Source organism: Schistocerca gregaria, chromosome 9, assembly GCF_023897955.1.
Source record: "Schistocerca gregaria isolate iqSchGreg1 chromosome 9, iqSchGreg1.2, whole genome shotgun sequence".
Lineage (NCBI taxonomy): Eukaryota > Metazoa > Arthropoda > Insecta > Orthoptera > Acrididae > Schistocerca > Schistocerca gregaria.
In genome coordinates this window covers 144,653,580-144,670,465 of record NC_064928.1, presented here as the reverse complement: position 1 = coordinate 144,670,465, position 16,886 = coordinate 144,653,580, and the positions used below count along the sequence as shown (strand labels likewise).

The following is a 16,886-nucleotide window of genomic DNA, read 5'->3' as shown; positions in this document are numbered from 1 at the left end:
GGAACGACTCCTTACCCTCTCCCTTAAAACCCACATCCTTTCGTCTTTCCCTCTCCTTCCCTCACAAAGCAACCGTTGGTTGCGAAAGCTTGAAATTCTGTGTGTGTGTTTGTATGTTTTTATTGTGTCTATGTACCAGCGCTTTCCCGTTTGGTAAGTCATGGAATCTTTGTTTTTAATATAGTTTAGACTTGTGCGCGTATGACCCCCGTTGTTTTTTGCTACCTAAAGAGAGAGAAAAAAAAAACCAAATTGAGGTGAAGCACATACAGTTGGGCAACACCTCAGCAGCTGGGTGGTCCAGGTGCCTCTTGGCCACAGTTTGACAGTGACCATTCACGTGGGCAGATAGCTTAGTCGTCATACCCACATAGAAAGTGGCACAGTGGTTGTAACATAGTTTGTAGCTAATATGGCTGATGTCACAGGTAGCCCTGTCTTTGATGGGGTAGGACATGCCTGTGAGAGGATTGGAGTAGGTGCTAGTGTGTTTCAAAGATTTTGGAACCCCGTATATTGATACATGTTTGCTTAATATAAATGATGTGCTAATAACAGCCAGAGAGGTATTATCTTCGTGCATTGCACATGTGATACAGGTGTATCAGGTTGTATTCTAAAATAATGCCTCTGCTTGTATACAGGAAATGTGTTTGAGGTGTTGTTCTGTTTCATTGCCATGTTTACAGGATTTGTGTAAGAAGTAACTAGTCCTTATTTTTCATCACATTCTCCCAGACTTCCTCTGTATTCTCGTAGTGCAGTCTTTTGGGAACTGTAAGAAGTCTGCCAAGGACCCATTGCTGTTGAAGGGACCACAAGGAAGTGTTGCCTTCTTGTTCCAGGCCAGGTGGTCATTGATCACGAAGTAGATGTGGCTCATTGCATTGTTATGTCCCAGTCTCTAATTGGGGCCAATGCTTGTCGTCAATTGGTTGACACTTTCCTTCAGCATTTTAAGAAGTCCCACATAGACAGTACCAGTCAGTCTGTTCCACGGGCATGGATAGGTGATGGACGACAGCTGTGGTGTCAAAGAATACAATGAGCACGACCTTGGCAATTGACTTTCTCATATAGGCCTTCATTTGATCAAGCACTGCTGCTATGTGCCATTCAGTACTACGGCATTTTGTCTCAGGATTGTGGATCTTGCTACATTGTTCCCACATCTCCATACTCAATTTTTTTCAGAGTCCCGTACAGAATTTTATGTAGTGCTCTTCTACAGAATGTTGCATTTTCACGCTTCAGCCAAGCCTACGGACAGAGGTACTTTAAAACGATAAAATGAATTGCAATGAACCTCATTGGCAAATGACATTACATTTGTCTTGAAGTGATGTTCCAGTCCATCAAACTCACTTGGATTGAGCATACTGTGACCTGCAGTTGCCAGAAAAAACTGTACTCATTAATTTTTATAAATACACTGTATTATATTTTTATATTGCTTACTGTCATTTCTTGTTAACAATATTGGCTTGTTCCCAAGAATAAGCAGCTTTCACACTGTTAATACTTGGCAGAAATCAAACCTGCATTTGGAGTGGACTTCCTTAACTCCTGTGCAGAAACGTGTGCAGTATACTGCTGCATCCATTTTCGATAAGCTACCACTTAAAAGCTTAGCAGTAATCCACACTCTTTCAAACTCAAACTGAGGAGTTTTCTCATGGATCACTCCTTCTACTCTGTCAAGGAGTTTCTTGAAAAAATTAAGCTGATTCTTGTTGTATTGTTTGTTGATGATTGCATTTACTTAAATATATGGATTGTCCCCCCCCCCCCCCCCCCCCAGGTTCATAAAGTTTTATTTTTATCTGTTATTACTTTTATGTTGTAATTTTGTGTACTGACATGTTCCATAACCTTGGAGATTTACTCCTCAATTTGGTTGTATGCAACTTGACATGTAAATAAATAAATTAAATCATTCCTAAGCCACTGACTCTAATTACCTCAATGTTTCGAGACATTAAACTACCATCTTCTTTCCTTTGTACACCAAAGAAATAATGAGCAAGTTCACTTGTGAAACAAAGGCACAGTATGCTCAAGCAGTATATTATGGACTTTTATCTTTCTTAAAAAAAGTGTGGAAGAGGATACTTACCACTGGACAAGTTATTAGGGTTTCTTTCCTTTCCATTCACATATGGAGTATGGAAAAAGATAGCTTAAATGTCTCTGTGTGCTTTGTAATTAGTCTAATCTAGTCCTCGCAGTCCCAGTGAGAGTGATGCAGAGGTGGTTGCAGCATATTCCTAGCTTCATCACTTAAAACTGGTTCTTGAAACTTTGTCCCTAGGCTTTCACAGGATAGTGTGGTTTATCTTCGAACATGTCCATGTTGTTTTCCGTGAATCGGACAAATGTTTGACTATTTATACTGGCCTTCTTTGTATATATTCAATATCCCCTGAAGTAATGTTGTACTTCTGAAAGTGCACACTAGGTTAAACACCCTGAAGTACATCACTAATCAGATCTATGGAGAGAGAGTCAAGAGGTGACACCCCCTGTTAGTACTTTTTGACTCTTTTGTAGAGTGATTACATTTCCGTAATGTTCTAGCAGTGAACTGAAGTCTGTTGCCTGCTTGCATAATGAGTGAGTGTGTGTGGAGGTTCATTTGCATGTCCCTACAAACAGTTACAACCGGGTGTATCCACAATTTGGCTGGTTCCAGATGTGACCTGTTGATACTGTAGACACAGGATACTAAAGTTTCTTCTTCTTCTTCTTCTTCTTCTTCTTCTTTATGAATATTTAAAGCTAGTTTGGATCTTCGCATGATCTTGAAATCTTGTCAAGATATTTTTGAAGATTTTGCCAGACAGTTTGTAATTACAGATAACTGCATAAATTACAAAAAAAAAAAAAGAAAAAAAACCTGAAGTTACTGTTAGTATTGTCCGTAAGGTCATTATTATGCAGAGTCCGCCAGAAAAATGTACACACTCTTTGTCAGCTCTATCGCGATATCGATATTGTCGTTAGATTAGAGTTAAGTGTGTGTTGTTGACTTGCAGATGTTAGTACTTTCATCTCGATATGGAGCAAACAAGATGGCTGGAGCACGCTTGACATTCGAGCAATGAAAATGTATTGTGAAATGATTTTAAAGTTTGATAATGCTGTTGAAGTGCAACTTCAGTGGAGGCAAGAGTTTGAAACAGAACTGCCAACCCGCCTAACAATTAAATACATCATTGACAAGTTCGAATTGCATGGAACGATTTGTGATATTCACAAAGGACGACCAGAAAGACAGCGTATAGCTACAAGTCCCGCTTTGTCAGCTCTCGTGTTGGAAATGTCACGCACATTAATTTTGCAAGGTATACATGCACTTTATGGAGCTGAAGAAGAGGTTGTATACTAAAAGGACAGGGTGTCACCAACTACCAAGTAGCCATACGAGCTTTCCTGGATTACAATTTTCTGTGGTATTGGATTGGACAAAGAGGGCCCATTGAGTTCCCTCCATGGTCGCCAGATCTAACACCTATGGACTTCTACTTGTGGGGGAACTGTGAAAGATAACATTTATCCGCGGAAGCCATGCATGGTAGGAATTACAGTGACACGTGCAGCGATCTCCACTGTGACATGGACTGACGTAGCTGCAGTGAGCGCTCGTCGTTCTGTTATTTGTATAGCTGCAAATGGTGAACATTTTGAACATTTAAAGTAACCATGTGCTAAACTGAAGGTTGTAAAACATGTGAGCAATTATTAAACACAAAATACACACATAAGTAATACTTTTGGTTCCTTAAAGTGTGTGTACATTTTTTCTGGCAGACTCTGTACTCCAGGAAGCCTGAGATCCTCAACACACTTTGCTGTGGCATGCATGAAGCCACTTATGCTCTAATTGATGTCTCTGTATTTGAGATAACTTAGTGTGCGCTCCCTACCAAGAAATTTTCTAGTCAGTAGGAGAGGTCCCCAGAGGTGAAATCAGACTTTTTGAAATCTGCCTATACGATGAAATAGACTGTGGCGCCAAGCACTACACCCTCGCGCCATTCATCAAAGCAGGCTCTTGTTTGTGCATAATCGGTGAAAAAAGCATAATTTTGTGCTGTGCTTTAGAGCATTAAAATCAATAGTATTATCTGGAACAGCAGCATAGTGTACTGGTATATGTTCCTCATATGCAAAAGTCATTGATTCGAATCCCTTCAAATACCAGCAATTTTTTTATTTTTAAATCTTTATTGAAATGACTTATCATTGTTTTTATTCAATTCATTGTTTTAAATGTAATTTTGTATTTCTAATACTTTGTAATGTGATTTTAATCAGTGCATTAACTTTTTCATTTTCTTATTTTTTTCCTTCGTAATCACTTTTTTTCATCGTAAATCTTGTTTCATGTGGTTTTACTTATTTACATTTTACTTTTTTTGACACTGTTGCACAGCCAGTATAAATCTGTACTTTACTGGTTTTTTGTGTGATGTTTTCAAATGTTTAGAGTGATAGGTAAATAAAAATTATTAAAATCAGATGCACAAATATTCCAAATGAAAAGAGAATGATAGATAATAAAAAATGACAGCAAGTGAAAAAGTTGATACAATGATTCAAATGACATGAGAAAAGTCAGAAAAATACATTTAAACCAATTAATTGAATAAAAATAATGATCAGAGTCATTTTGATAAAGATTTACAAACAAAAAAATTAATAGCACTTGATGGGATTCAAACCAACGATCTTTTGCATATTAGGAACTACGCCACATCTCTTGGTAATTATAGGAATTTTAAGGCTCTAGAGCATAATGCAAAATTCAGGCAATATTATTATAATTTGGAAATAAAGAAGCATTTTGAGGGGTGATTTTAGTGAGTAGTATCTGGGATCCTAACATGCACCTCCATATAGATTGCAAATTTTGGTCCATCATACTTTCCATAACAAGTGTGGAGCTATATGGTCTGACTTGTTATTGTCATATTAGAGCCTGTGCTCTATTTTGAAAAACTGTTGTACTCACTATGTTGTCAAGACAGATGTGAATAAGCCTGCTCTAAAGACTGCAAGTAACACCATGTTATATTGACAGTGTAATTGATGTGTTATCTGGGAACTACAAAAGTTTCACATTTCTGGAAGAATGCAGTGATTAGCAGTAGCATTTTCTAAGAATACCCCCCTTTCATGATTGGCGGTTTTCTTTTTTTCCATTAAATATGTTGAGTGATTCTTTCATAATTGTACACACCAATACTGCCTTTTTTTGGAAAACCCTGTAAATTAAAAATGTATTGCAATAAAGATTTCAGGGCAGTTTGAAGTGAGTAGGTTCTCAAATGCATACATTTTCCCCAATTTCCCTTTCTCACAAACTCGGTAACAAATTTTGCTTTCATGCTTTTTTCTTCTTTGTGACAGTAATATTTCTGTCTTTTGCTTACAGTCACTTTTGTTCTTCCATTCTTCCAGTTTGTTTGCTTTATTACTTCATTTAAAATTCAACTTTAAGTTATTTTACCACGCTTCTGATGCTCATGCATAAACCATAGGCTTCAAAATTGGCATGCATTTTACTCCACTTGATGTGGTAAATTAATTTTCACATTGAGATAATTTCTGAACCATTTGGTTTACTGTAAGCCATTCTTATTTATTATATTCTCCCGTGTTTAAGTTAGTTGCATACATGTTGACCAACTTTTGACCTAATTCTCAACTAGATTTTTTAGTCAAGAGTATTTGAGTCTAATACACATGTCTGCCAAGAATTAAAATTTTCGGTTTTCCATCTGAGCTCTTATAAAGATGAAGACAAATGATTGGTTATTTTAAGTAAATTAAATCTGAGTTTTATTTCATGTCTTGAGCTCCATTTACATCAGTATGCTGTAGATTCTCCTTGGTATTAACCACACTGAGCATATGAGGCTTCTGGTACAAAAGATATTGAATGTGAAATCTGGTGCATGCGATGGATTACTGTCCTCCTCCTCCCCCCCCCCCCCCCCCCCCCCTCAAAAGGTAACAATAGACGTAAACAGTGCTTTGACGTCTTCCATATTTTTTTTATTTGTAAGCTAAATTTCAAAGCAATGAACTGAGAAATTATGTATCACTTGTCTTTAACAACATAAAGTTCAATATATTTGTTTACAATTTACTTTTAACATTTGATAGTAGAAATAAAGTGTATAATGAAGTATTGTACTGAAATAAGTGATGCACATTAATATGTCAATGGAAAACTACATGCAATTCAAGCATAAGATGACTTAATCCATTTCTGACTATTGCATCATAAATTATGTGTAATTTGTATTTGTGTTTGATGGAATAAATGAAAGTATCGAGCCAACATTGAGTTGTATATGCTCAAAGGATGACATAATGTATTTGTGATCATAAAATGTAACAAAGTTCTTCATGGGCACATCTTGTCACAGGAAAAGCCCAAAGCCTGAGAAAGAGAAAGCAGGCAAGAAACCCAGAGTTTGGGAACTTGGAGGGACATCACGTGATGTGGCAAATCTTGAGAGGACAAGGGATAAGCCAGAAGACAGAGATGCTGTGGCACCTCGACCCGACACTTCGGTAACTCAACATCAGTATTGTTGTTCAGTCTATCTTCTTTCTAACTTCTCAAAAAAACTCTCACTCTTACAGTGGATCGTAATGTTCAAAGGCCATCTGTTTCTCATCCCACATATATATTAAGTAGTGAGTGATGGACAGAATTTCTCAGCAGATTAAAAGTGAACACTTTGTAATTCAGTTTCCAGAGAATACAGTATTAGGCTTGGCGTTAGAAAGAAAGAAAGAAAGAAAGAAAACTCAGTCCTTCCTGTATGTGAGTGCATAATTTCCCTTTGAATAAGTTAGTTTATTCATGACATTACTTAAAAGCAATTAATTTTGTACCATATAAGCAATCATAACTTAATGTAATATTTTCATACAGTGTGTTGTAAGCATTAAATCCTTAATTATATGATTCTTGTCTTCATTATCTTGTGACAATATGATAAAGTGTTAAACTTGTCATGCAAACATATATTGCATTAAATTGTGACAGCTTATTTTGTAGAATTTTTTTTATAATACAGCCTTTCACAGTCACTGTATGCTTAACTTAAAAAAGTTTTCTTATCCCCAAAAATCATAACATTCCATTATGATAGATGTCAAAATAGTTTGTAAAATATGCGTAGTATGCACTATATTTCTATATAGAAACAGCACTTTCAAAACACCATGTATCATGTTATTTAATATTGTAGATGGTGGGTACAATGAGTGGAGGAATACGTGACTTGGAGGTGGAATCCAGTGACTCGGAGGCAGAGTATGATGATGATGATGGTATTGGAGACATTCAGACAACAAGACAAACTAATGCATCTTCCAGTGGCACGTCAAAGGCACAGAGAGTGTTTTCTATGTTCAGGTAGGTTGTCCTTAAAATAAACTGTTTCAGCATCCTGCTTCATTCTTATGCATGCTTCAGAGCTCTTAATTAGGAAAAAAAAAACTTTATGCAAATTTCGTGAGTATTACCAACATAGGTGCATGCTCCTCTGCCTCAGTGGATAATTTCACCAAGCACTCACTAATACAGTTGGGCATGTGTAGTGCTCACTCATTGAAACATTTCTTTGTTGATTATGGTTTACAGTCAAAAACAAAAGTTATTAGGATAAATAGAAAATATTAGAGAATAGAATGAAATTTTATTTTCACGTAATCACATGTCTCTTTCTGGGTGAAATATTGTAAAATATTGTGCAGCACAGAGAAGAACTGCACATTGTGCACAATAATATGTCTATTTTCAAAAGTCTTCTCTTGTTGTTACCAGCTCTTCATTTGTCCTTTCTTTGTTGTGCTTGGCAGAAATTTTGAAAAATGCCTAGCTGTAAAGAGTTGCTGTTGGTGTTCAGAATGTACATTTCAGTTGATGGCCCTCATTGTGGAATGGGTACGGCCAAGTCTTCCCTGAAAATAATCTGTTACAATCTGCTTTTTTCACCACCATATTTTTTTGTGCAGAACATATGCCTTGAAGCATTGTTTAGAGCCTTAGTAGGAACTGTTAATTTCTGGAGGACAGCAGAAAGTATTCAGGTACATTTATTTACATGTAAGTATTTTCAGATATTTCAAAACTCATCCTGTATCTTTTGAGAACATGGTGATAGAATCTTAAAATTCATAATTAAAATTAGAAAAGAATGTTTCTGCTATAGAAAAAGACTTGGGGACTACATGGATTGATTGAAACAGTCAAGCTAATATTGCAGTTGTATATTACCCAGGCCACCATTTACTAGCTGAGAAACTATCATTTATAAAAATGTACTTGTAAGTTGTTGAGTCATTGGTGGCCACATAACGAGGCTGAAAACATTGCTAGCTTTTGGGCAAATTCTTCTCCACAGCTACAGGACTGCTGTCCAAACCGAGCGAGGTGGTGCAGTGGTTAGACAGTGGACTCGCATTCAGGAGGATGACGGTTCAATCCTGTGTCCGGCCATCCTGATTTAGGTTTTCCGTGATTTCCCTAAATCGCCGAGATGGTTCCTTTAAAAGGGCACGGGCGATTTCCTTTCCCGTCCTTCCCTAATTCAATGAGATCAATTACCTCATTGTCTGGTCTCCTTCCTCAAAACAACCCAACACTGTCCAAATTGACTATATTCTGCCGCACTGCAGCTCAACAAGAGCCAGCAGGTGCTCGGAATAGAGACGTGGCAGCTGTTGTAGCCACAGGCAGCAAGAGACTTGTGCAGCACATGACACTAAAAGGTAGATTGAGAGGGGTAACAGAACAGAAGAAGAGGGAGACTTGCAAGCGGAGGAGCATGCATGTGGGGTTAGTTAAGTTAGTCAATGGTGGAGACAGCTGTGTTGCAGGGTGTTAGAGGAGATCGCGGCCTCAAGGATTGTGGGATCGGAGGATAAGTTGGGAAGACAACACCCATCTAAGTAATTCGGAGAAGCTTTTATTCGTAGAAGTATCCAGATGTCAAGAGTTGTGAAACAGTTACCGAAATAGAGAACATTTTGCTCAGCATTGTATGCCACTATGCAACCACAGACTGGCTGTGAAGAAACTTCACTGGCAGTGAAGAAACAAAAGGAAAATATTGATGTATTTGCTACACTGGCAGTTGTCAGGAGAACACAGCTTGAAGCTAAGTTTGATAGCCAAAACAAGCAGCATGTGTCACTGTGTGCTGTGCAGAATGACCTGGGATGTGGAGCATAATCTACTAGCACTGTGCCATGGCAGGCCAAAAACAACAACTGTTGTTGCGACTTCACTTTTTCGGTGTCGGTGGTCCACTTTTCCCCTCCTTGCTTTATTCTATTGTGTCAGGATCATTGTAGTACACAAAACACCCTTCCTTAGTACTCTCACACTTAGAGATCATATAGAATGACCTGATATGGCTGCAGTATTCTCCTTGCTTTCTAGGTTCGGGGGGCTTTTTGAATGGTAGTGAGCAGTTACAGTATCCAGTGGGAGCAGCCTGTGTTTTGCAAGATGTGGAAGCTGATCATAATTGTTTCTCAATTGTGATACCCCAGTCTGTGAACACCTGTGCCTCCATTACTCCTTCAGAGCAATTATATGCCATTTCGATCTTCTTCATTCAGGCTTCTTTGACCAGATTGGAATCATCTGCATCGCCTGACAAGTGTGTCATATGACGATGCATTTTTGTTGCACACTTCCATTAACTCCTTATGGATTGTTGCATAATTGTTCCCCTTCAAATACAGGAAACAAATTATGCCACAGTATTCAACTTTATAATTTTGTTTAGATTTCTGTAGCGGAGAGATAAAATGCCATGACATGACTTGGGATTCCAGTGTGTACTGAGGCTGTAGGCATGTACCTAAATATGAACAAAAAATTAAATACAAAACTTTATTTTATCAAGGTAATGATTGAAACATTATGCCTATCCATTGTATAAGACTATATTGATTGCATTTCACTTGGAAACTTCATTTGAGCATTCTATTGGATGTTTTGAGGCCTTTGTGCTTATAGTCATTGGTCTCACTACGTGGTGTCGTACAATGTAATTGGACATCAGTAGTTGACAACTACTATTTGTTGAGATTTGTGTTTATTAAACCTTAATCACTGTCTCCACAGAGGCCTCGTGGGCAGCAAGAGCCTGACACAAGAGGATATGGCACCAGTCCTGGACAAGTTGAAGGACCACTTGATTGCAAAGAATGTCGCTGCAGACATTGCAGGGAAGCTCTGCGATTCTGTAGCCACCAGCCTCGAAGGAAAGGTACTTGTCAGCTGTAATGCAGGTCTTCCTTAGAACAACCAGCATAACTTTTCGGAATTTATAACTTGAGACTGTCGAGTAGAGTAACAAGTTTTGAAACTACAACTAAAGAGTGAATGAAGCTTAAAGACAGCAAACAGTGTATAATACATGGTGCACCTGAAGAGTTTGGTGAATGGTCTCGGAAAATGAAGGAAACCTGGAGTTACAAACAAAACATCTTTACTGAGCTTCAAAGTAATCACCATCAGTCACAACACACTTCTGACATCGCTTATAAATCAGTTGGAAACTGTCAGCAAATGCATCTTGTGGAATGGCTGGAAGCACCCCGGTCGCACACTATCAGATATTTCCAAAGTCTGCAATTTTCGTGAACTATAGTGTTTAGACTGTCCTTGCTTACCTTCAACTTTTCAGCTCTCTTTCTCAGACACAGCTATTAATCATCCACAAACATCTATTGCATTGATTCATTGTTGCCTGGGATTGTGCATGTTGACCCAAATCCAGCTCATCCACAACGCCATACTTTGTGCCTCTAAATCGTTTAAACCATTCAGAAGACACCTTTTTTATTCACCGCATCAGCACCACATATTCACATTAACATTCCGTGAGTCTTCATCACCATTTGCTTAAGTTGAAGCAAAACATGATGTCCACGTTTTCTTCTTCTTCTTCTTCTTCTTCTTCTCTTCCCAATAACATGAGTGTGATGGATGCTTCCGGATGGTTGGTGAGAGTAGGAGAGTTAAAGAAAAGCAAAGACAGTGTACACACTATTGTTCATGAACACTCGCAGATGTTTCCAATATCCATTGGAGTTTCAAGCACTTCCACAAGCAATGTATGCTGACAGTTTGCACAAGTTTTAAAACCCGATTTCAGAAATGTGTTGTAACTAACGGTCATTACTTTTAAGGACAGTAAAGGTATTTTATTTGTAACTCTTGTTTCCTTTTTCTGTGCCAGTTCTCCTAACTTTGTAGACTCACCTTGTATTAACAAATAAAATGTTGCAATAACAACACGTAAAGTTAGTATGATAATCATTTACTAAAAGAAAATGAAGATGTAAAGAACAAGCATTGAAACAAATGTAATAAAGTACCAGAGCACATTTAAAAATAGTGAGAGTGTTTTAACATATCTCTAGATGTTCTCTCCGAGAAGCTATCGGATCCAGTAGAAATATAAGTAGATAGACAAAAAAATAATTTAAACACTAAGTTGCAGTACAAGAAATGCACACAAAAGATGTGGAAGCTTTTAGAGCCAGTGGCTCCTCCTGGCAGAAGGGCTGAGAGGAAAGGAAGCAGGATGAGGGAAAACCACTAACAAGGTTAAGGAAATCAGAGAATTATGGAAAAGTTGCCTGTAACCTGGGATGAGGGGAGACTTTCTGTATGGAATGAGAAGAAACGATTGATCATTAGTGCCTGCACCAGATGAGATATGAAAACCTGAGAACTTAAATGTGGAACATAGGTAATAGGCAAGACACAGATTACTGAAAAAATCAAAGTAAGAGCGGGAAGCTAATTGCATTTTACATGGTAAATATATGAGGGGAATGGAGAAATAGGTTGAAAAATATATATAACGGAGTAAAGAAAAGGAAAAGTAGCTGAAAAGAAATTCTGAGACTACAGAAATTAATGTAAATTTAGACCTGATGGGCAGTGATAACCAAGCACATGTTGTAATGCCAATTCCCACTTTTGGAATTCTGAAAAACTGGTGTTAGTAGGAAGAATCCAAATGGCACTTGGGGTGAGAGAGGCACCGAACTCGTGACTGTCTTGATGCTGAGCATTTTATGCATTATGGTATCGTGTGTTGGTGGCAGTATCTCTGTCTGTGCTCATTTATCCTAACTGGTAACTTGGGGGTAGTCGTAACACTGTAAATGACTACAAAGGCTTTCCCAGCGTAATATTTGATAATATTCTTCTTGGGTATGCAGCCGGATCAAAACGTCTTCATGACACAATATTTCCACGGTCCAACTGGCCGCCATCTTCAGGTGAGAGTGCTGGTGCACGATCCCGCCGGAACTGACTTCCCAGCGTAAGCGGCGGCCCCTATATAGGCCGCAGAAGACCCACAACGCGTGCGCGAGAAGGTGCCGTAACTGCCCTCTAACGCAGTAGACATACCCCGCCGCCAGTGATGGAAACAGGCGAAATAGAGATATAGCTGTCAAAAATTAAAAAATAAAAATAAAGATTTTTTTATTCCGACGGTAGAACCACAGACTGTTGTTTTTTTAATGTCAGATAACACTGGGTCCCAAGTCTTACTTAAAAGAAAACCCTTGTCTCTATTAATAAGATTGTCAGATAACCGAATCTCTCTGGATTCTTTTAAAATACAGTCCCAATAGCGAGATGCAGGGGCAACCATTTGTATCTCGTCATATAGTATTCTGTGTCCTTCGATGAGACAGTGTTCCGCCACTGCAGATTTCTCAGGTTGAAGCAGCCTTCTGTGCCGCTGATGCTCAACACATCACTCCTGAATGGCCCGGATTGTCTGACCAATATAAGCCTTTCCACAGTGGCAAGGGATCTTGTAAACACCGGGCTTCCTCAAACCCAAGTCATCCTTAACAGAGCCAAGAAGCGCTCTAATCTTCGCTGGCGGACGAAAAATACTTTTGATGTGATATCTTTTTCAGAATCCTTCCTATCTTTGAGGAAATGCTCCCAACAAAAGGCAGAAAAGCTACAGATTTGCAGGTATCTTCTGGTGGTTCAGGCGAAGGTCCAAACTGGAAAGCATGACGGATCTGTTTATCTGTATAGCCATTCTGCTTGAACACAATCTTAAGATGGTCCAATTCTTGCGTCAACCTTTCTCCATCTGAAATGGCATAAGCTCTTCTCGCCAACGTCCGCAGGACCCCCCGTACGCTGGAACGATGGATGACAGCTAGAAGCATGTAAGTAACGGTCCGTGTGCATAGGCTTTGATAAACGCTGTGTCCCAGTGTCCCATCACCCTTTCTGTACACCAGAACATCCAGAAATGGAAGCTTTCCATCATTTTCCACCTTCATGGTAAATTTGATGCTAGGATGCAGGGAATTGAAATGCTCTAGGAGGCGGTCCAGAGCTTCTCTCCCATGAGGCCACACCATAAACGTATCGTCAACGTACCTCCAAAAACAGGTTGGTTTTAAGGACGCCGTCTTCAGCGCTATGTCCTCAAAATCTTCCATAAAAAGATTGGCGACTATTGGGGACAAAGGGCTCCCCATAGCCACTCCGTCTGTCTGTTCAAAATATTTGTCATTGAATAAAAAGTACGTCAACGTTAACATGTGGCGACAAAGCCTGGTTGTTTCCTCATCCAGTTTCTCACCAATTAATTGCAAGGATTCTTCCAGAGGAACCCGGGTAAAAAGCGACACGACATCAAAGCTCACAAGCAAATCCCAGGGACTAAGAGACAAGGACTTCAATCTCTGAATAAACACCATAGAATTGGAAATGTGATGTTCGCATTTACCGACGTGAGGGCCAAGAACAGATGCTAAATACTTGGCTAGATTGTAGATAGAAGCACCCAAATTACTCACGATCGGACGGAGCGGGACCCCTTTCTTATGAATCTTGGGTAGACCGTATAATCTCGGTGGCACGGCAGCACCAGGACGAAGTTTTTTGAGAAAGTCGTCAGGTAAAGAACTCTTCTTAAACAGTGAAAGCATCTTCCGTTTTATCCGTTCAGTTGGGTCGTCCTGCAATGTTCTATATGCTGAGTCTTCAAGTAAGAGATCCATATTTTCACGCAACAAGGATCAGTGTTGCTTCATACTGTATAATGGATGCCAGGTTCTCTAATTGTAAATCATTGGTTCTCCTCAGTAAATTGCAGCACCTTCTCCACAAAGACAGCATTGGTTAGGAAAGCCACACTAAAAAATCCAAAATCGTAGAAATGTTTATAACATTTGCAAGCATGGCTGCATATATCACTCACCATTTGATTCTTCACGGTGTCCACCTCATACACTGAACAGAGCTGAACACGAATTTAGATCAGACTTGGTCATCTGTGAACTTACACAATTTTGTTTATTAAAACTCAGTTTGACAATTTATATTCAGTGAACATAAACACAGAAACTGTCACCAATCATTTATGAAATATTTGATCATTTCCACAAATTAATTTTCGAGCCTTTTCAGATTCAACTTCAGGTGCAGAATCCAGAAATTGTAACAAAGACAGTAAATATTTTAATGTATCGCCATGTGCGATAGTTATATTGCAGGTTGCGTTGAACAATGAATTTGTTCACTTATGGTGGGAGTGTGGGCAGTACACTTATTAGTACCAACCTTGTAGCTTCCATTTGTATTGTCTTTTTGCATTGAACAGTAAGTAAATTAATTCACTTTTAACATAAGTTGCTACTTAAGTGTCACTCATGGCAATAGTGTTCGCTGTCTTGTTGTCGCAGAACAAGTGACCAGCATCACCCTACAGGAATAAATATGTAACATTTGTATGCTCCATGTGAAGATGATGCTGAAAAGGCTCAAAAACTAGTTCATGGAAATAAAAAAAACTATTTTGTAAGTGACTGGTTGCAGTTATCTGTATAAATATTTAATTAAGTTACAGTCATCCATTGTAAAATATCTGTAATTGATAAGCTTAAACAGTTTCCATTTATATGGTACTGCAGTTCACAGCAGTTTCTCTTAGTTGCATTGTAAATGCCTTTCCAGTAACTTCTCTTTACTTTGTTAATTTATCTGTGCTGTAAGTTTGAGAATTGTTGGTCTGCTGCACATTGCAGGTTGTCGGAACATTTGATACTGTTGCCAAAACGGTCCGTGCAGCACTTACTGATGCTCTGCTTCGAATTCTGTCCCCGAAACGTCGTGTCGATGTGCTGAGAGATGCATTGGAGGCCCGGCGCCAGGGGCGGCCGTTTGTCATCACATTCTGTGGTGTCAATGGTGTGGGGAAATCTACAAATCTTGCAAAGGTAATAGATCCTCAGAAATACAGTTAACTGTAGCTTTGGCTTTAAGTTGGTAGTATAAGAATTTAGTCTGCCTTTAGTACGTAAGTCAGTGGAGCTGACAGCCATTTAACACAACTGCTAGAGTTTTGACAGGAAATTATCGGACTTTAACAAAACTATTATTTATAGCTTCAGTTTACATGTCATTTAGGTGGTATCTCGCCCAAGAATATCACCATGTGCATTAACTAGTCAGAACTAAAAAAACATACATACATGGTCCAGTCTCATCAGTGCGACTACCCACTATGTTCAACATTGATGTGCAATAACTGCATAAAGCGATGGCAGCACTAATTGGGAAAGATGCAGAAAACCATGTTCTTGTCATAATGTGGAAACAGAGTGATTTAGCTGATTTCCAAAAGAGTATGATAGTTGGTTACTGGCCAAGAGTGGAAGCATTTCTGAAGTGGCTAAGTTTATAAACTTATGGTGCACTGCTGTGTTTAAAGTATGCTGTACATGGTGAAATGGTGCCATCTAAAACCAAGATCATAGATGATGAGGTGAACAGCAGTTGTAGAGATGTGTATGGGTGAATAAACATGCAACCATTGAGCAGCTGACCACCCAGATGAACCAAGAGGCTTTTAACAATGTCTCCTTGTCGATCGTTCAACAAATGTTGTTGAGTACGGAACTCTACAGCAGGCGCTTTATGAATGTCTATGTGCCGACTTCTGTTGGTCATTGACGAGGGTTGTAATTTGCATGTCAATACCTCAACTGGACATCCATCCGGTGGCAACGGGTGCCTTTTTCAGATGAGTCACATTTTATGCTCCATTGGACAGGAGGCCATTGGTGTGTACAGCCGTGCGATTATCAGAATGGTGTAGGCTTGAGGAGGGAGCATTATGGTCTGGGGGAATGCTTTCGGTGTTCCCTTGGTGATGTCATTCTGGAAGACACGATGGATCGAGACAGTTATGCCTCTACCTTTGGGGTCCATGTCCACCTGTACATGCAGTTTGTTTTTCCTCAGCACAGTGGCATCTACCATAAGGACAGTGCAACATGTCGCACAGCTCATACTGTGTGTGCGTGGTTCGAAAAGCACCAGAATGAGTTTACCATACTCCCCTGGCCATCAAACTAGCCAGAATTATTTAAGCTCAATCGAGACTGTGTGAGACCACTTCCATCAGAAACCCACTGCAGCTGGCCACGGCATTATAGTCGGCATGGCTCCACATCCCTGTCAGTACCTTCCAGAACCTGATTCACTCTCTTCCTGCAGGGCTGTGCTGCAAAATGTAGTTATTCAGGCTTTCAACAAGTGGTCACATCAATGTGTCTGGATTGTGTACTTATCCTCATTGTAGAAGTAACAGGTCCATAGTTGGGGATACCCAGCACACAGTTGTTAAATGTGATTTATAGCATGGCACAAGGACCTAAATACCTGCTTGCTGCTACACCACATAGGCTATTAGGAGTCTTCATCAAGATATTGCAGTTGTCAGTGCAAGCTGATCCTTGGCAATTGCAGCAGGCTGGGCACAGCAGCTTCGCGGGGTTACTTAAAC

General features: G+C 39.3%; 1 protein-coding gene across 2 annotated transcripts in view; it reads left to right on the top strand.

Annotated features, from left to right (window-relative positions):
- LOC126292086 (signal recognition particle receptor subunit alpha homolog) overlaps positions 1–16,886 on the top strand; it is an 81,951-nt gene that overhangs the window by 36,638 nt on the left and 28,427 nt on the right. For both annotated transcript variants that reach the window (XM_049985902.1, XM_049985903.1), the window contains 4 exons: positions 6,438–6,585; positions 7,272–7,438; positions 10,163–10,307; positions 15,124–15,315. In XM_049985902.1, the coding sequence (XP_049841859.1) occupies positions 6,438–6,585; positions 7,272–7,438; positions 10,163–10,307; positions 15,124–15,315 (652 nt within the window). The remainder of the gene's footprint in view (positions 1–6,437; positions 6,586–7,271; positions 7,439–10,162; positions 10,308–15,123; positions 15,316–16,886) is intronic.